Here is a 19,060-nt window from a genome sequence, read left to right on the forward strand (position 1 = left end):
GATTGCTTGGCCTGTGGTTGTACCCATCTCATCCCAATGATTCAATGGTCTTAACAAAATCCTTTCCTGTCTATTCACAACTCACATTGTCTTCATAGTAGCGGTTTAGGCATTTTGCCTAATTAAAGTAACAGATATTGTTTAATTAATAGTCTAGTCTAGTGGTAGTGAAGATATAGACTTAGATCAGCTGGTAAGGGCAAATCCTGGAATTGGACACAGAAAGAATCAGTATCTACTGTACCAAAATATAGTGTGGAATTCTCTGTCTTGGAGTACTGTTTCCCCTGTCTCCGGGTGGCGTAATGGGTCGAGATGAGTCCCTGAGTGTCTTTAAGGTGTCTTTAGTCTAGGATTGGGCCCCCTTTTCATGTGTGCTTGGAGCAACCTGTTCTCTTCATGTCAGTGTTCCGTTGGGGCTGTTTAAACAAGCTAAATAGCTACTGAAAGTGGCTCTGTGTTTTGGCTCTTCTGCATTGACATGTTGTCAGGTTCAGTACCTAATGAAATACAAATCAGAAAATTAGAGGTCGACCGATTATGATTTTTCAATACCGATACCGATTATTGGAGGACAAAAAAAGCTGATACCGATTAATCGGCCGATTTTTTAAATGTATTTGGAATAATGACAATTACAACAATACTGAATGAACACTTATTTTAACTTAATATAATACATCAATAAAATCAATTTAGCCTCAAATAAATAATGAAACATGTCATATTTGGTTTAAATAATGCAAAAACAAAGTGTTGGAGAAGAAAGTAAAAGTGCAATATGTGCCATGTAGAAAGCTAACGTTTAGTTCCTTGCTCAGAACATGAGTACATATGAAAGCTGGTGGTTCCTTTTAACATGAGTCTTCAATATTCCCAGGTAAGAAGTTTTAGGTTGTAGTTATTATAGGAATTATAGGACTATTTCTCTCTATACCATTTGTATTTCATATACCTTGACTATTGGATGTTCTTATAGGCACTTTAGTATTGCCAGTGTAACAGTTAGCTTCCGTCCCTCTCCTCGCTCCTACCTGGCTCGAATGAGGAACACATCGACAACAGCCACCTCGAAGCAGCGTTACCCATCAAAGCAAGGGGAACAACTACTCCAAGTCTCAGAGCGAGTGACGTTTGAACCGCTATTAGTGCGCACCCCGCTAACTAGCTAGCCATTTCACATCGGTTACAGCAGCCTAATCTCGGGAATTGATAGGCTTGAATTCATAAACAGCAGAGCTGCTGGCAAAACGCACGAACGTGCTGTTTGAATGAATGCTTACGAGCCTGCTGGTGCCCACCATCGCTCAGTCAGACTGCTCTATCAAATCATAGACTAAATTATAACATAATAACACACAAGAAATACGAGCCTTAGGTCATTAATATGGTCGAATCCGGAAACTATCATCTCGAAAACAAAACATTTATTCTTTCAGTGAAATACAGAACCGTCCCGTATTTTATCTAACGGGTGGCATCCATCAGTCTAAATATTCCTGTTACATTGCAACCTTCAATGTTATGTCATAATTTGTAAAATTCTGGCAAATTAGTTCGCAATTAGCCAGGCGGCCCAAACTGTTGCATATACCCTGACTCTGCGTGCAATGAACGCAAGAGAAGTAACACAATTTCACTGGTTAATATTGCCTGCTAACCTGGATTTCTTTTAGCTAAATGCAGGCTTACAACAATATATACTTCTGTGTTTTGATTTTAAGAAAGGCATTGATGTTTATGGTTAGGTACACGTTGGAGCAACGACAGTCCTTTTTCGCGAATGCGCACTGCATCGATTATATGCAACGCAGGACACGCTAGATAAACTAGTAATATCATCAACCATGTGTAGTTAACTAGTGATTATGATTGATTGATTGTTTTTTATAAGATAAGTTTAATGCTAGCTAGCAACTTACCTTGGCTTCTTACTGCATTCGCGTAACAGGCGGGCTCCTTGTGAGGCAGGTGGTTAGAGCGTTGGACTAGTTAACCTTAAGGTTGCAAGATTGAATCCCTGAGCTGACAAGGTAAAAATCTGCCGTTCTGCCCCTGAACAAGGCAGTTAACCCACCGTTCCTAGGCCGACATTGAAAATAAGAATGTGTTCTTAACTGACTTGCCTAGTTAAATAAAGATGTAAAAAAAAAAACTTGAAATCGGCCCTAATTAATCGGCCATTCCGATTAATCGGTCGACCTCTACTGAAAATTAGCCTAGCAGACCATTGATTCTGTAGAAATGCGTCATGTTTGTTAGCCGTTCAGTAGTAGCGCATTCACAGATCTGTGTGTTGAATCTGTTGAATGTGGATGGTGATCTCTGGTCAGTAGGCCTTTGACCAGGTCATGGGGGCCGCAGGGCTCAGCTGCATGGTCGAACACTTCACAAGCGACTGGAAACATACGGAGGTGTCATTGCACTGGGGCCAGATTCTGTTTCTGGCATTCTTCTTTATTTAATAGCCCTTTAAGCAAGACAGCTTTGTGTCTCCCGTTGCGAGGCTCCAGGGAGAACACAGCGCTATGTTGCTGATTATTCCCAGCAGCCAACATTAATTTCCCCTAGGAACTGAGCAAAGTCCTGGCTGGCTAATAGCAGCAGACCACCAGCGTCCTGATTCTCTCCCATTGGTTCATCCTCATGGTCCAGACTGGCGTCATGGGCTTCGTCCCAAATGGCAGCCTATTCCCTATATAGAGCACTGCTTTTGACTAGGGACCGAAAGGCTCTGATTAAAAGTAGTGTACTGTGTAGGGAATATGGTGCCATTTGTGACAAAGCCCATGGATTATCTGGGAAAAGGGTCCCAAACAAGAGGCTGACATGGTCCTTAGAACATAGCCAAGCCTAACGGGCATGTGGCTCCCCACATCTATGATTATGATCCAGCCTGCTCTTTCTGTTGACGCATGAGCAACAGCACTATTAGAGGTTGATCATTCAGACATTTTAATGTTTAGTTGGTTAGATGAGAGCTTGAGAGGGCAGCATTTCTATTCAACAGAAGATATTACTTATTGAGAATGGTCTTTCCATTCGAAGTTGGCTTCGGTGAAGGCTCTACATTTTCCATTTAGAACTGGGCTAACTGGGCACAATGGTGTGCAGCTGAGACCAGGCAATCTAGCTCCAACTACAGTACATCGATTAGCCTTTGAGCAAGATCATCCCTAGTGGACTACACTCCACTCCATGGTGAAGGAAGTTTCTGATGAAATTCACCAATGGTGTGGAGCCGAGACCAGGCTTTGTGGAATCTAGCTCCGACTACAGTACATCGATTCACCCAAGGTCAATACTTTAAAAAGTATAATTATGAAATGTCCACCTTGTACCCATGTTTGTCGTCGGTAGTTGCGTGCCTTTCTTTGTTTGCTGAAATCATTACTTTTTCAATAAATGTTAAACAATACCACGACCGACTGTTTCCTTGTTGAGATTAATTGGAAATGTGCGCATTTGAGCTAATTTGCCATCTTAGAGCAACGGCAATAAGCAAACAGTCAGTGTTAGTATTTGATTAACGTTTACTGAGAAAGTATGGATTCAACAAACAAAGAAAGGCACATATTGGGTGGGCATTATATAATTACATTTTTTTTTAGGTATTGACCTTCAAGTATATCTTGTAGTCGGAGCTTGATTCCACAAAGCCTGGTCTCGGCTCCACGCCGTTGGTGAAGTTCATCATAAACTTCCTTCACCGTGGAGTGGAGTTTAGTCCGCTAGGTCATCCCTAACCAGAACTCTAAGGAACTGTTTGGGAGAAACAGTCTTGGCTTAGTGCTCACTGGGTCTAACACAGGAAGAGTGTATAGCCTACATGATGGGGAAAACTCCAAGCTATAGCTGAGGCCATTCGGAAATTATTCGGAAAGTATTCAGACCCCTTGACTTTTCCCACATTTTCTTACGTTACAGCCTTATTCTAAAATGGATTTAAAAAAAATCCCCTTATCAATCTACAAACAATACCTCATAATGACGAAGCATAACAGGTTTTTAGGAATATTTGCAAATGTATTAAAAATAAAAAACTGAAATGTACATTTACATAAGTATTCAGACTGTTTACTTTTGCAGCAATTACAGCCTTGAGTCTTCTTGGGTATGACGCTACAAGCTTGGCACACCTGTATTTGAGGAGTTTCTCCCATTCTTCTTTGCAGATCCTCTCAAGCTCTGTCAGGTTGGATGGGGAGCATCGCTGCACAGCTATTTTCAGGTCTATCCAGAGATGTTTGATCGGGTTCAAGTACAGGCTCTGGCTGGGCCACTCAAGGAAATTCAGAGACTTGTCCCAAAGCCACTCCTGCATTGCATTGTGCTTAGGGTCGTTGTCCTATTGGAAGTTGAACCATCGCTCCAGTCTGAGGTCCTGAGCGCTCTGGAGCAGTTTTTCATCAAGAATCTTTCTGTAATTTTCCCTGTTCAACTTTCCCTCGATCCTGAGGGATGGTGCCAGGTTTCCTCCAGACGTGACACTTGACATTCAGACAAAATAGTTTAATCTTGTTTGGATCAGACCAGAGAATCTTGTTTCTCATGGTCTGAGAGTCATTTAGGTGCCTTTTGGCAAACACCAAGCATGCTGTCATGTGCCTTTTACTGAGGAGTGGCTTTCGTTTGGCCACTCTACCATAAAGACCTGATTTAATGCAGTGCTGCAGATGGTTGTCCTTCTGGAAGGTTCTCCCTTCTCCACAGAGGAACTCTGGAGCTCTGTCAGAGTGACCATCAGGTTCTTGGTCACCTCCCTGACCACGGCCCTTCTCCCCCGATTGCTCAGTTTGGCCAGGAGGTCAGCTCTAGGAAGAGTCTTCTTCCATTCAAGAATGATGGAGGCCTCTGTGTTCTTGGAGACCTTCAATGCTGCAGAATTTTTTGGTAGCCTTCCCCAGATCCTGTCTCGGAGCTCTACGGAGAATTCCTTCGACCTCACGGCTTGGTTTTTGCTCTGACATGCACTGTCAACTGTGGGACATTATATAGACAGGTGTGTGCCTTTCCAAATCATGTCCAATCAATTGAATTTACCACAGGTGGACTCCAATGAAGTTGTAGAAGCATGTCAAGGATGATCAATGGAAACAGGATGCACCTGAGCTCAATTTCGAGTCACATAGCAAAGGGTCTGAATTCTGAATGTAAATAAGGTATTTCTGTTTTTACATATTTATACATTTGCGAAAATTTCGAACAACCTGTTTCCCTTTGTCATTATGGGGTATTGTGTGTAGATTGCTGAGGAATTGTTTTTATTTAACCCATTTTAGAATAAGGCTGTAACCTAACAAAATGTGGGAAAAGTCAAGGGGTCTGAATACTTTCTGAAGGCACTGTACTTGCAGAACAGGTTTTCATGTTTTCTTTTTCATGAAGGAATGCTTGGTTGAGCTAAGCATTCCGTGATAAATAGGAAGTTATTTTCTCCCACAGATTGGGGGTACATGGGAACATGAGGGTTCCATACTGTACACCAAACCTGTCATTGCCTACCATGATTAGCCTACAGGGTACTGGGTTCCTGTTATGGCTTATCAGTCCAATGCACTCAGAGGAGACCTGAAAGGGCACTTTCCCACAGGTTAGGTTATCTGGTGTTTGCTGGAGTCTGTAGAGCAGGGTTACCCAACTGGCGGCCCACCAGGAAATCACCAGGAAATCAGCTCCAAGTGATTTTAATTTAAGAAATCTGTTTCCAAGTATTCCCATACATAATAGAGAAACGTGATTGTATACAAATGTAAGCAAGGTTTGAAATTATTACGTTTTAGTCAAACATATATTTTTGGGCATCTTGCTGTCAATTTGCAGTCTACAAATTATTTATAATTTTGTTCCGGCCCCCTGACCATCCGCTCAAGAAAAAAATCAGACCGCGGCTGAATATAGTTGATGATCCCTTCTGTAGAGTTCAGTACAGTGTAGATATAGTACTCTGTTTTGGAGTAGCCTATTGCATCAATAACTGCAGCTTTCTTGCCTTTAGAGTCTCAAGTTCAAGCTGCTCCAACTCGAACCACTGAATTAAAGATATTACTTCTGGATCATGATTCATTCCTCACACATTAGCTGTACAATGAATTTACTAGAATGCTCTCAGTATTGTACTGAGTCAAAACAGTATTTTGCTAATATTTGTTCAGTTAGTTTACCCAAAGGTTTTTGGATCAATGAGTCACACATGTTATCTCAGCTCCATGGTCAATGACACCACTCTTATTTATGCTGCAAACTGGGTGTCTTGCCACATCATGAGCCCCATGGCGTATCATTGTGGGCCCATGACCTCTGGTTAAACCACACAGCATGTGGCTCCATTCATTCTTAATGTGTGTCTGACTCGGTCCTGGTCTATCACTGATCATGATCACTCCCTGGACCTCGATTTGAGAACGCTTATCTTGGTATCTCAAATTGTCAGTTTGATTTCATAGTGTGGCTAGGCGCATCTCTCCACAAACCGTGGCTGACCGTGCAGAACACAGCATTAGCAGAAAGCCTCCCTAAGAGGGAGATTTGTCCTGCTGTCTGAATGCCTTCAACTTCATTAGACATTCAGGAGTCCACATGTCTGGTAATATCTGATCTCAAATCAGTTTTTTTCCTCATGGAGATTTTGAATGGTCTGATGTATTGTATTTTATACATTCAAAAATGTATGCTTATAATCAGGCTTGGTGAATAATATTGATGAGGCAAAAAATCAATACAGTTACATATCGCAATATTACTTTGACTCCAAATATTGATTTGTTAAAAATAAGTTAGCATTAACTAGCACTAGTCAACTCCGGTAGTTGTCACCCTATAGCTTGTTCTCCATCTTCTTTTTAAATAGTGAGCCAACATGTTTTCTGAACTTTTATTTCCATGACTAATCCAAACTCATTTTCTCATGCTCTCTCTAGACTCTCTGCAGCAGACATATAGTGAGAAATTTGTTTGTAACATCAAATCGCAATAAAATCGCAGTATCGAATCGCAATACATATAGAATTGTGAGAATCGCAATACATATCGTATCGGCACCTAAGTATCGTGATAATATCGTATCGTGATGTCCCTGGCATTTCCCAGCCCTAGTGAATAATGTCCTAAACAGTGTCCTCCATCTTCTCTTCTCAGCGGGTGAGCTCCACATTGCACAGCGAAGGTGCCTGTCCAGCGGCGGTGCCTCCCAGACACATGAGCCTGGAGGCCTCCACCGCCCCTACTCCCCAGAGGATGTGTTCAGACTGAGCCTGGCCAAGGGCGTGTCCATGTCTCTGCCCTCCTCACCCTTGCTGCCTCGCCAGTCCTACATGATGCCCTCGCGCTCTAGCAAGAGATCCCCAGGTACTGTACTGCACTGCGTCCATCCGACCTCACCCCACCTCACCCATCATCACTCCTCCTCACCCCACCCCTCCTCACCACACTCCTCCTCACCCCACCCTACCCCTCACTTCTAGGCTTACAGCACTATACTATTACTGCAGTAGCTACAACACTACACTTACATTTACAAGTCCAGGCGTGAAGTGCTATGAGCATTTCCTGTTTCTCTGTTCTTGGAATCCCAGGCTGGGACTGGTTCAGTCTCAGTGGACGTCTTCTGAAAGTGACGTTTGCTGTCTTCCTTCAGGTGTTATTGTGTCAATGCTGTACATCTGACAGCGCCTGAGGATCGACAATCCTTTTAGCTTTCAACCAGAATTTCTGTAGCTTCCAGCTTGTTTTTTGCTGTTGTTATACTTGAAAAATACCTTCTTAGATAGACAGGGGGAAAGTATTGTCCATGCACTTGTATTCCTTTCATACTAAGCCGTTTTTCCTCCAACTTTACTACCATACCGCCAACTTTATTCTGCCTTTTCTTTTTATCTGAAAGGTATTGCCGGTATCAAAGCCAAAACTTGTATTTTCGCTAAACGACCTAGTAATACTTTCGGTGAAGTTCTTCCTACGGCTTAGTATGCAACGTAGCCGCAATAATGAGGCGGCATTGGCACGCACTAGGCTCTTAAACTCTTGATGGTTGCCTGGCAGCGCCCTGTTACCATCCTCCTGGCAGTTCTAAACTTTGCAAGACAGGTCACTTCACCCATCTCTTTGCATAGCCCATCTCAAAGCATGCACTGTTTTCTTAACCACAACTGGATGGATCCATAAATAACTACTGTTGGAATAGCCTAAATATCACGGAATGACAAAAATATTGGAATAAAGTAGGCTAATGCAAATGAAGGCATGTACCAAATTGTTGATTACTGAAAGTCATTCAATCCTTGTAATAAATATGAACCAATAGCCTACCTGTGTGTGGTCAACTAGATGATCATTTCAGCACTGTTGTCTTTGGTACAGCGCCATCGCGCTGCTTTGAGACAAGCGTAGGGACTCGTCTTCATAAATCAATAGGCATAATGCCAGATTCTTATTCTTCCATTGAATCATCATTTGGATATTGGTTAGGCTATAATTAGGCTTGGAAAATGTTAGTTAATTTGAGGTGGGTGCTGCTCATGATCATCTTGTCTAGTTGGCTCATTTAGGCCTATTAGAACATTTTGCCAGCATGTTATGTAGTTAACAAGTGGATTATTTTGCTCTTCAGTCGCTTAGTAGCCAATAGGCCTAGCCCTGACCAAAAGCCTGTGACTTCACTGACTTGTCTGATAATCAATCAATGTTCACTGAATCACCCTCTGTATAGGCTATTTCGTTAATTGTTTCCTGGCTGGGCAAATAAGTGGAGGTGGTATATAGCTCATCTATTTGTTTGCTCTATCGCTGATCAGAAATATTTAGTGTACAATAATATAGCCTAAATCAAGGGTATAGACAATTCCAAAAGCCCACTGAGGTTGTGAAATGTTGAGCATGAGACTCACATTCTTTTGAAAATAGTATTGCTATTATTTTCTAGTGTAGTGAGGTAGGTAAAACGTGGATAAAAAAAGTATGGGCAGCGGTTCCACACGTTTACACATGTCGGCATGCGCATGGGAGCTTTAAAAGGAGTATGCAGGCAAGAATATGGTAAAAATGGGCCTGTTTGAAAGGAGGTCATATAAACATTGCTCATTTTTGGGGGGTCAAAATACCGTAAATCCTATGTGAAAGCAGTATTGGTCAATGCATTCAGCTTTTGCACTGTATTCAATCTCCATGTGATTCCCTTGTGTTTGAGTCAGGGTAGAGGAGAGTAAAGGGTTTGTTTGTTTGTTTGTTTCACTGTATCCCTCCTCTTCATCCCCCCATCCCTCCCACTTTATTTGATCAGCTTCTGTCAGGATGGTGGTCTTTACAGCGACGTAGCTTTTTGGCCATCTATTGGTTCTTAATGCGGGGCATGTGTACAGTATGTATACACAGTGTCTAATTGTTGCTCCTATTTATCTGCTCCCCTCTCTCTCCCATGTTGCAAACATGGCTGTCAACAGCTCTGGGTGTGTGCAGCCATCTTCAAAGCAGCCCGGACCATTGTATCTGGACCTGTTTCAACCTGAGTCTTTGTATTGCGAAGACTTAGCAAAGAGGATAGAAATCCTTTAAGCGGTCACTCTGGTCCCTTGCACACATCTGAGAATCATCTGTGTGGTATCTACTCTTCAGTGTAGGCTGCTGAGGTGAGGATGGCTCATAATAATGGGTGGAACAGAGCAAGTGGAATGGCATCAAACACGTGGAAGCCATGTGTTTGATGTATTTGCTACTTAGTCCATTCCAGCCATTACCACAAGCCTGTTCTCCCCAATTAAGGTGCCACCAACCTCCTGTGCTACTCTTTGTTTTAAATGCTCTATGCTTTGATCCAGCCTTTAGTATAAGATGTGCTGGCAAGTAGGCCTTTGGCCTCTAGATCCAACAAGACCACTGGTCTAATTTCAGAGCAAGGCTATATTTTCTATACCTCAACAAATGCTTCTCTCATCAGTAACATAACTTTATTTTGGAGATTGAAATGCGGAAATCTCTACGGATGAGGTACATTTTACTCACTCCAACTGTATTGGAAATTGGAACCGTATTTTGTTATATTTTTGCCTGTTTGGAATGCGGTTTCTAATGGGGAGCATCCTGTTCTAATTTCAGCTACAGAGCTTGGGAATAGTACTCTCTGATCCAGACTGTTTTCATTTGAGAGATTGTGGTTGCCACAGATTTTTTCATCTCAAACCTCATTTGCTATGCTCTTTTTCCACAATTCTCTCCACACAGCGCTCTCCGATTTTAACGTTGGACTTGTGAGTTTATAAAGCAAACTGCATATGTTATGCAAATCAACTTCGTTTTCAAAAGAGGCCTTCGACTGCAAAATATGCTTACTCGGTAGTTTATTGGGCTAAAACGAGAATCGGTAGCTGTATTTGTTAAAGCCAAGGAAAATCGGTGTCAAGTCGAGCAATGTGAAATCCACATCTGACTGTGTTATACGTTTGTCTAAGCAGTGTACAGTCCCCTCTGACTCACCTAACACTCAACTTAAAAACACCTTTTATTCTTCATCCTCCAGGCGGTATTGGTATTTGCCGTGATTGTTTTAAGCCCATCAAAGGCAGCTCTGATGAAAAGCACATTGACAGGAAAGAGGGGAAGAGTGAGAGAGAGAGGGGGAGGACAGGGTTTGTGAAGGGGAACAGGACCCAGAGAGAGTGTCTATGGAGACACTCTGAAGGTAAAGAAGTGCAAAATGGGTATAGCAGAATAGGAGAGAATTATTTAAGATGGTTGAGAAAAACAGATAAGTGACAAACTGTAGGGGGAGAGTTCTCACCTACAGTTAATAAACACATACCGTAGTAGTACTGAAGGAAATATCCCAGTTCTCACTAATAACAGGTTGCCATCTTGAATATGTTCTTTTGGTCAAATACCTTCAGGGCAAACCCATAGCGAAAGCTTACCGTGGGAGAGTGGGTGTGTTTACTCTGCTGTAGTTTAGCAGTGTTTAACAAAGGGAAATGTCATGACCCAGTGACTTATCCTCTACAGACGCCGTGTCAGAGAGGGCGACAGAGAGAGAGAGAGATGTTTGTAAGTGAAACCAGATTGTGCTGATTCATCAGGGCAGCTCAGAAACATGCCTAGAGTTACTGTGACAGAGCTCCCTGCGACTCAGGGAGGAAGGCTCGGGGGGAGTCTTGTCACCCCCACACTACTCAACCCACCCATCTCTCTACCCTGCTGCTCATCCTACCCCCATACTCCTCCTCATCCATCCACTATGACCTTTTTGGGAAGTGGTTGCTCTGATCCCGACGCCTTTGTGGCTTGCTTCATTTCCTGACAGATTGGATAATCTATACCATTGTGGTGAAAGGCTTGATTTTAACGGGCGTCCTTTCATGAAGACTTCACAGAAACAACACAGAAAATTCTGTGGGCCAATTAAGAGCGTGACGAATGCCTGAGCCACATGGGCCTGGTGGTGCTGCTCAATGCTGCTGCTTTGATCAGCTAAGTAGAGAGCTGACAATGAGCGCAGTGCAGACATGTGTTGCACAGGACCTCCAGTGTACAGTCTGAAGTTTACAGGTCCGGTGGAGGCTGGCCCATTCGAAGGTAGGGGCTCAGGACTCAGCCTCAGGAAAGTGTGACTGACTGCCTCTGCTCTGACTGCCAGTGGGACATGATGGAATCCTGGGCAACTCCACAGTGACCTCCTCTGGTCATGTGGGGTCACTGTGTTTTTCATCAGTGATTCCCTCCTGCCTCTAGTCTTCAAGGTCGTAACCATCCAGCCAGGGTCTGTCTGAACCGGCCCTCCCTGTCTCCCTGATTACTTTCTGGGTGCTGGGAGTGGATGAGCAACATTCAAACACCCCATCTCCTCTCAGCCGTACACACATCTATACGCACATCAGACGTCCTCTGCTTCCGTCCCAATTACAGGCTTTACTAGTGACATTGGATTTCAACTAAGGCGATAGAGTGGGGAGAGTAGAGTTTACACTCTACTTTCCCCACCAGCGAGGATAGGTGAATGGACATTGTGAAGTACGTGGACAACAATTAGGCGTATACTTAGCCATCTTGACACGCTTTTTGGAAACATAAAACAGCAGATCATATCATATGTATTACCGTTCTGGACTGCTTATCATTTTAATCTGCATGTACAGTGCCTTCCGAAAGTATTCACAGCCCTTGGATTTTTCTACATTTTGTTGTGTAACAGTCTGAATTTAAAATACGATTAAATTGATATGTTTGTCACTGGCCCACACACAATACCCCATAATGTCAAAGTGAATTTGTTTTTGATATTTTTACAAGTTAATAAAAATGTAAAGCTGAAATGTCTTTAGTCAATACATCTTCAACCCCTATCTTATGACAAGCCTAAATTAAATGCAGGAGTAAACATTTGCTTAACAAGTCACATAAGTTGCATGAACTCTCTGTTTGCAATAATAGTGTTTAACATGCTTTTTGAATGACTACCTTATCTCTGTACCCCATACTTACAATTTTCTGTTAAAAACAGATTCAACCACAAAAACCAGGGAAGTTATCCAATGCCTTGCAAAGAAGGTCACCTGTTGGTAGATGGGTACAAATTAAAAGACATTGAGTATACCTTTGAGCATGGTGAAGTTATTAATTACACTTTGGATGGTTTATAAATACACCCAGTCACTACAAAGATACAGGCGTCCTTCCTAACTCAGTTGCCGGAGAGGAAGGAAACCGCTCAAGGGTTTCACCAGGAGGCTAATGGTGACTTTAAAACAGTTACAGAGTTTAATCACTCCTCTTTTCAGTTCGATGCAGCTAGCAACTGGAACGAGCTGCAAAAACACTCAAATTGGACAGTTTTATCTTCATCTCTTCATTCAAAGACTCAATCATGGACACTCTTACTGACTGTTGTGGCTGCTTCACGTGATGTATTGTTGTCTCTATCTTCTTGCCCTTTGTGCTGTTGTCTGTGCCCAATAATGTTTGTACCATGTTTTGTGCTGCTACCATGTTGTTTTCATGTTGTGTTGCTACCATGCTGTGTTGTCATGTGTTGTTGTCTTAGGTCTCTATTTATGTAGTGTTTTGGTGTCTCTTGTCGTGATGTGTGTTTTTGTCCTATTTTTATTTTATTTTTAATCCCAGCTCCCGTCCCCGCAGGAGGCCTTTTGGCTTTTGGTAGGCCGTCATTGTAAATAAGAATTTGTTCTTAACTGACTTGCCTAGTTAAATAAAGGTTAAATAAAAAATAATGTCTGTGATAGGAGAAAACTGAGGATGGATCAACAACTTTGTAGTTACTCTAAAATACTAACCTAATTGACATGGTGAAAAGAAGGAAGCCTGTACAGAATAAAAATATTCCAAAACATGCATCCTGTTTGCAACAAGGCACTAAAGTAATATTGCGAAAAATGTGGCAAAGCAATGATCTTTTTCTCCTGAATACAAAGTGTTATGTTTGGGGCAAATCCAATACAACACATTGTGGCTGCATCATGTTATGGGTATGCTTGTAATCGTTAAGGACTAGGGAGTTTTTCAGGATAAAAAAGAAATGGAATGGAGCTAAGCGCAGGCAAAATCCTAGTGGAAAACCTGGTTCACTCTGCTTTACATCTGGGAGATGAATTCACCTTTCAGTTGGGACAATAACTTGAAACACTGCATACCAAGAAGACAGTGAATGTTCCTGAGTGGTCAAATTACAGTTTTGACTTAAATCTGCCTGTAGGTTGTCTAGCAATGATCAACAACTAATTTGACAGCGCTGGAAGAATTTTGAAAATAATAATAGGAAATTAATAATGGGTAGATGGGTGAGAAAAAAATATATTTAATCCATTTTGAATTTAGGCTGTAACAAAACAAAATGTGGAATAAGTCAAGGGGTATGAATACTTTCTGAAAACACTATATATGGAATAAGGCTTGGGCCGAGCAGGTCCCTCGTAGGCCATTTCACATGGAAATCATTTAAAATGTTACACTTTGATGGAGAGCTTTGGCCCCAGTTCTCTAATAATCAAAGGATTGTTTTTCTCGGTCAGTCAGGCAGAGGTGCATCTGATCTGTAAAGGAGAGCATGGCGGTGCAGGACTCTTGGCACTGTAGTCTCAGTTTGGTATCTATATCATCATCAGATCTGAGTCTTCCTCCTTTGCCCAGCCACGTGTGTAAGTAACCCTGACTGGCCACTGCTATTGATGGATCTGAGAAGACCCTGCTGCCATGATATACTATGTTTGGAAACGTCCTTGGACTAAACCTTACTACCAAATATAAATTCCCTTAAACACTCCGACCCCTAAAGACTCCTTAAGTCCTGTGTTAGAATATATATGTCCTGTGTTAGAATATATATAAATATTTTGGCCAACTTACCTTCACCTTGTGCTAGGGGTTGGAAGTGCATTTTGGTGGAATCAGATTCTGTACCACCTACAACAAAATACACAACAATACACAATTTAACCACCCCACTAATTGTACTGATCTTTATTGGACTGGCTAGCTAAGCATACCTAACATGGACATTTCAATATTGTCAGTTTGCTGTTAGCTAACTAGCGTCACAAAATTGGCAGCAAGATTCCGAGCCAGCTGAGACTGGCTGAGAACCAACTAACCAACCATAGATGATTTATACACATTCATCATTGCTACTAACACACAAATAAAATGATTTAGCTATATTGACGATTTTATTTTTAGTTACGGAGTGTTTTCCAGAAAAGGGTGGAATAGATGGCTACCAAATTGAGATACTCTTTATTTGCTAACATTAGCCATCTTACGTTAGCTAATGTCATTCAAAGATAGAACAAACAAACAAACATGGTTACTCTGCTGAAGGTAGCTACCAGTCTAGCAGTGACTACGATGACATAGATGAAATTGATTGACAGTGTGTATACCAAAAGATAGCTATATGATTTAGCTGATGGCTTTCAGAGTTCAATACAGGTCTGTAACGTTAGCTAGCTAGCTAACTTACCCATCTAGGCTAGCTAATGTTAAGTTACCTCTAATTGTGAATCTTTCGTTTTGTTGTGAAGGGGAAAAAATCGCTGTTATCATATCACTTCTCAGCTGTCGTCAAAATAGATTCCCCATCAGTTAAGCCTTTAAATCCGATTATTTTGTGTTGGTCGTTGGAGGTAAACAACGACATTATTCAAGTTTGTATCAGCATTCACTCTGAATGCCGGACTTTGTGGTTCACTATGAGCATCAAGGATCGCTCTGTACTTTGCTCCGTTCATCTTTCCCTCGATCCTGACTGGTCTCCCAGTCCCTGCCGCTGAAAAACATCCCCACAGCATGATGCTGGCACCACCATGCTTCACCATAGGGATGGAGCCTGGTTTCCTCCAGACGTGACACTTGGCATTCTCGTTTCTCATGGTCTGAGAGTCCTTCAGGTGCCTTTTGACAAACTCCAAGCGAGCTGTCATGTGCCTTTTACTGAGGAATGGATTACTTTTGGCCACCCTCCAATAAAGTCCTGATTGGTGGAGTGGTGCAGAGATGGTTGTCCTTCTGGAAGGTACTCCCATTTTCACAGATGAACTCTGGAGCTCTGTCAGAGTGACCATCGGGTTTTTGGTCACCTCCCTGACCAAGGCCCTTCTCCCCCGATTGCTCAGTTTGGCCAGGCGGCCAGCTGTAGGAAGAGTCTTGGTGGTTCCAAACTTCTTTCATTTAATAATGATGGAGGCCATTGTGTTCTTGGGGACCTTCAATGCTGCAAAAAAACAATCCTGTCTCGGAGCTCTACGGACAATTCCTTCGACCTCATGGCTTGGTTTTTGCTCTGACATGCACTGTCAACTGTGGGACCTTATATGTGACCGACCATCTCAAATCGGTCTTATGTAGCAAAATTTGAAATTGTGTTTTTTACATTGGATATAAGTGTCACGCCCTGACCTTAGTTCCTTTTTTTATGTCTCTATTTTGGTTTCGTCAGGGCGTGAGTTGGGGTGGGCATTCTATGTTTTGCATTCTATGTTTTGTATTTCTTTGTTGTTTGGCCGGGTGTGGTTCTCAATCAGAGGCAGCTGTCTATCGTTGTCTCTGATTGAGAACCATACTTAGGTAGCTCTTGCCCACAGGGGTTTTGTGGGTAGTTATTTTCTGTTTTGTGTCTGCACCAGACAGGACTGTTTCGTTTACTCTCTTTGGTGTTTTTGTTATTTCAGTGTTCAGTTTATTTATTAAATTAACATGAACATTTCCCATGCTGCGTTTTGGTCCACTCCTTCTTCCCAGGACGAGCGTTACAATAAGTAGAGACTACAAAATGGTATATCATACACTACAGTTGAGGAACAATGGGAAAGTAATTTTGCTTTGGAAGTTGATAAACCTATAAACTCACTTTTGAGAAAATGGTCTTTGAATGTTTTGGTACTACTATTGGAGAGCCCTTCTTTTTCTACACCCATTCAGCATCGTTCACACCCTCTTAAGCTTTAGCCCCATATATTTAAGGGTTGATCCGAGCGTTCTGTACTAACAGCAGCAGTGAAGCACCCAAGCTAACTTGCTAGCTACTTCCAGACATCTAAGTGAGAGAGAGAACAGCTCACTGAACATTACTCACCCTAGCAGAGCTGGTTAGGCTGTAATGTTATCCAGAGGATTGGTGACTGCAACTGTGCTGTCAGATTGTCTGTTCGTAAATTCATAGCGTTTTCACGTTCAGAGCGCACACTGGACGCTCTGGCCGAGGAGTAAGGTTGATCTGAACATTCTGACCTCACAACGGCAGTCAAGCACCCAAGCTAACTGGCTAACATTGGCTAGCTTGCTAGCTAAATTGCTAGCTACTTCCAGACACATAATGAGAGAACACCCCACTCTGACCATTTTCCTCGCCCTAGCAGAGCTGGTTAGGCTGTTTTCATGTTATCCAGAGCGTTGATGACTGTAACTGTGCTGCTGGCAACAATTTATTACGTTATAAACACTGATTTCAAAACTCGGTCCTCCAGAAAGTGGAGAGCATACACGTAACGTTACCTGGCGAGCCAGCCAGCTAACGTTAGCTAGCTAACAGTACACTTTAACTTGACAGTAGGTTTATGCAGTTTTACTACGCAATACATTAAAAAAGACGAATTAGACAGGATTACCTAGACATACTGACCATACTGACCAGCTCAAATAGACAGAAGTGTGCTATATGGCAGATCAATCCAAGCCCACTCATTATCTTAGCCTATCATGGCTGATCAATAGAAATAGAATACAGAGTTCCATGTCAAGTCTCATAGCCAAGGGTATGAATACTTATGTAAATAAGGTATTTCAGTTTTTTTTTTTTTTTTTTCATTTGCAAACATTTCTAAAAAACTGTTTTCACTTTGTCATCATGGGGTATTGTGTGTAGATTGCTGAGGATTTTTATTTATTTAATCCATTTTAGAATAAGGCTGTAAAGTAACAAAATGTAGAAAAAGTCAAGGGGTCTGAATACTTTCCGAATGCACTGTAGTAATGACTATATGCCTTGTCAGAGCCAGGGTGAAATTCCCCTTTAAGCTACATGTCAGAGCCAGGCTAGCCTCCCCACAAATACCATATCAAACTAATTCTAGGGAGATAAAGAGAGATGGACAGACAGAGAGCGAACAAGCACAGGGACACGGTTGGTTGCTATTCCCCTGGCACAACACAATGTATTTTTTCCTTTCAAAAGGTACATGCACACGATATTGATTTAATGCATCAGGGTTGCATATGGACCACTAACCTATCTTATTATGTCAAGGAAAGCAATTGGAATGGGTTATCTAAATAGGAAATAAATAGGTTGGGAGGGTTATACAATAGCACTGCTTGAGGGACTATTGATTTGAAGAGAACAAAGGGATTTTATGACTAGTAAATATTGGCAGTGTTACATGAAGGAGGTGGGGAGTCACTCAACAGGATATTGGTACAGTAGGCAACACAGAGAAAATTGGATTTGTGTCAACAAATAATTTATAGAGCACTGTTGACAGGTGGTGATTGATTAAGTACTACAGTAATGGTTTAGCATGGCTATGTGTTTTCCAGTACATTTCATAGTTAAACCAAATACGTTAATAAAATGTAATATATACCGTTAATTTAGTGCTTAAGTTAGGTTAATGCTCAAACTGATATACCCGTCTGTATCTGTCACAAGGCTTTCATAATGTGACTGATATTGATAATTACCTTTTCATCAGAGGGCGACATTCATTTCCATGCTCAAGCCTCTGCTAAATGTTTTCTCAATATTCATTTTCCTCTGTTATGCCAAATAGATTTTAGGCTCTCGTCCAAGAAGGAACATTTGAAATTATAAATAGTTATTTTTGGTAAGATTTCATTGGGTCTTACAATTCATTTTTTGGTCTCTGTCCAGGGGATGAATTTGCACGTCTCCTGAAGTCACCTCTACAGTTTTAGCCCAGCAGTTACATGGCTGCCTCAGGGGATATTGATGTGTTTCTGTGGGCTGTGGTAGAAAGGCTGTGGATACGTCCCAAATGTCAACCTGTTCTCTTTATAGTGCACTACTTTTGACCAGGACTCATAGGGATGAAATGTTTATACATTTACTGAAAAACAATACTATGGTGCCTGGTGAAGGATTTCATTTATCTCATTATCTAGAACAGAGAGGGTTAGAATAGACATGACTATTAAACTTACAAAGCATTTTACACATTTGCAATACCCCCATATGGGTTAGTATCCTAAATTCATTGCATTGTCCTGAATGATAATGGTTATGAATGAAATAGTATGTAAACACAGGAAAAAAAGAAACGTCCCATTTTCAGGACCGTGTCTTTAAAAGATAATTTGTAAAAATCCAAATAACTTCACAGATCTTCATTGTAAAAGGTTTAAACACTGTTTCCCATGTTTGTTCAATGAACCATAAACAATTAATGAACATGCACCTGTGGAATGGTCGTTAAGACACTAACAGCTTACAGACAGTAGGCAATTAAGGTCACAGTTATGCAAACTTAGGACACTAAAGAGGCCTTTCTACTGACTCTGAAAAACACCAAAAGAAAGATGCCCAGGGTCCCTGCTCATCTGCGTAAACGTG

At 41.7% G+C, this 19,060-nt stretch overlaps 1 protein-coding gene across 9 annotated transcripts in view; it reads left to right on the forward strand.

Moving 5' to 3' along the window:
- The window catches only part of LOC111974587 (protein TANC1), a 278,980-nt gene that overhangs the window by 97,529 nt on the left and 162,391 nt on the right, over positions 1 to 19,060 (forward strand). For all 9 annotated transcript variants that reach the window (XM_070447122.1, XM_024002429.1, XM_024002466.1 and 6 more), the window contains one exon: positions 7,138 to 7,347. In XM_070447122.1, the coding sequence (XP_070303223.1) occupies positions 7,138 to 7,347 (210 nt within the window). The remainder of the gene's footprint in view (positions 1 to 7,137; positions 7,348 to 19,060) is intronic.

This window comes from Salvelinus sp. IW2-2015, linkage group LG2 (assembly GCF_002910315.2).
Source record: "Salvelinus sp. IW2-2015 linkage group LG2, ASM291031v2, whole genome shotgun sequence".
Classification (NCBI taxonomy): Eukaryota; Metazoa; Chordata; class Actinopteri; order Salmoniformes; family Salmonidae; genus Salvelinus; species Salvelinus sp. IW2-2015.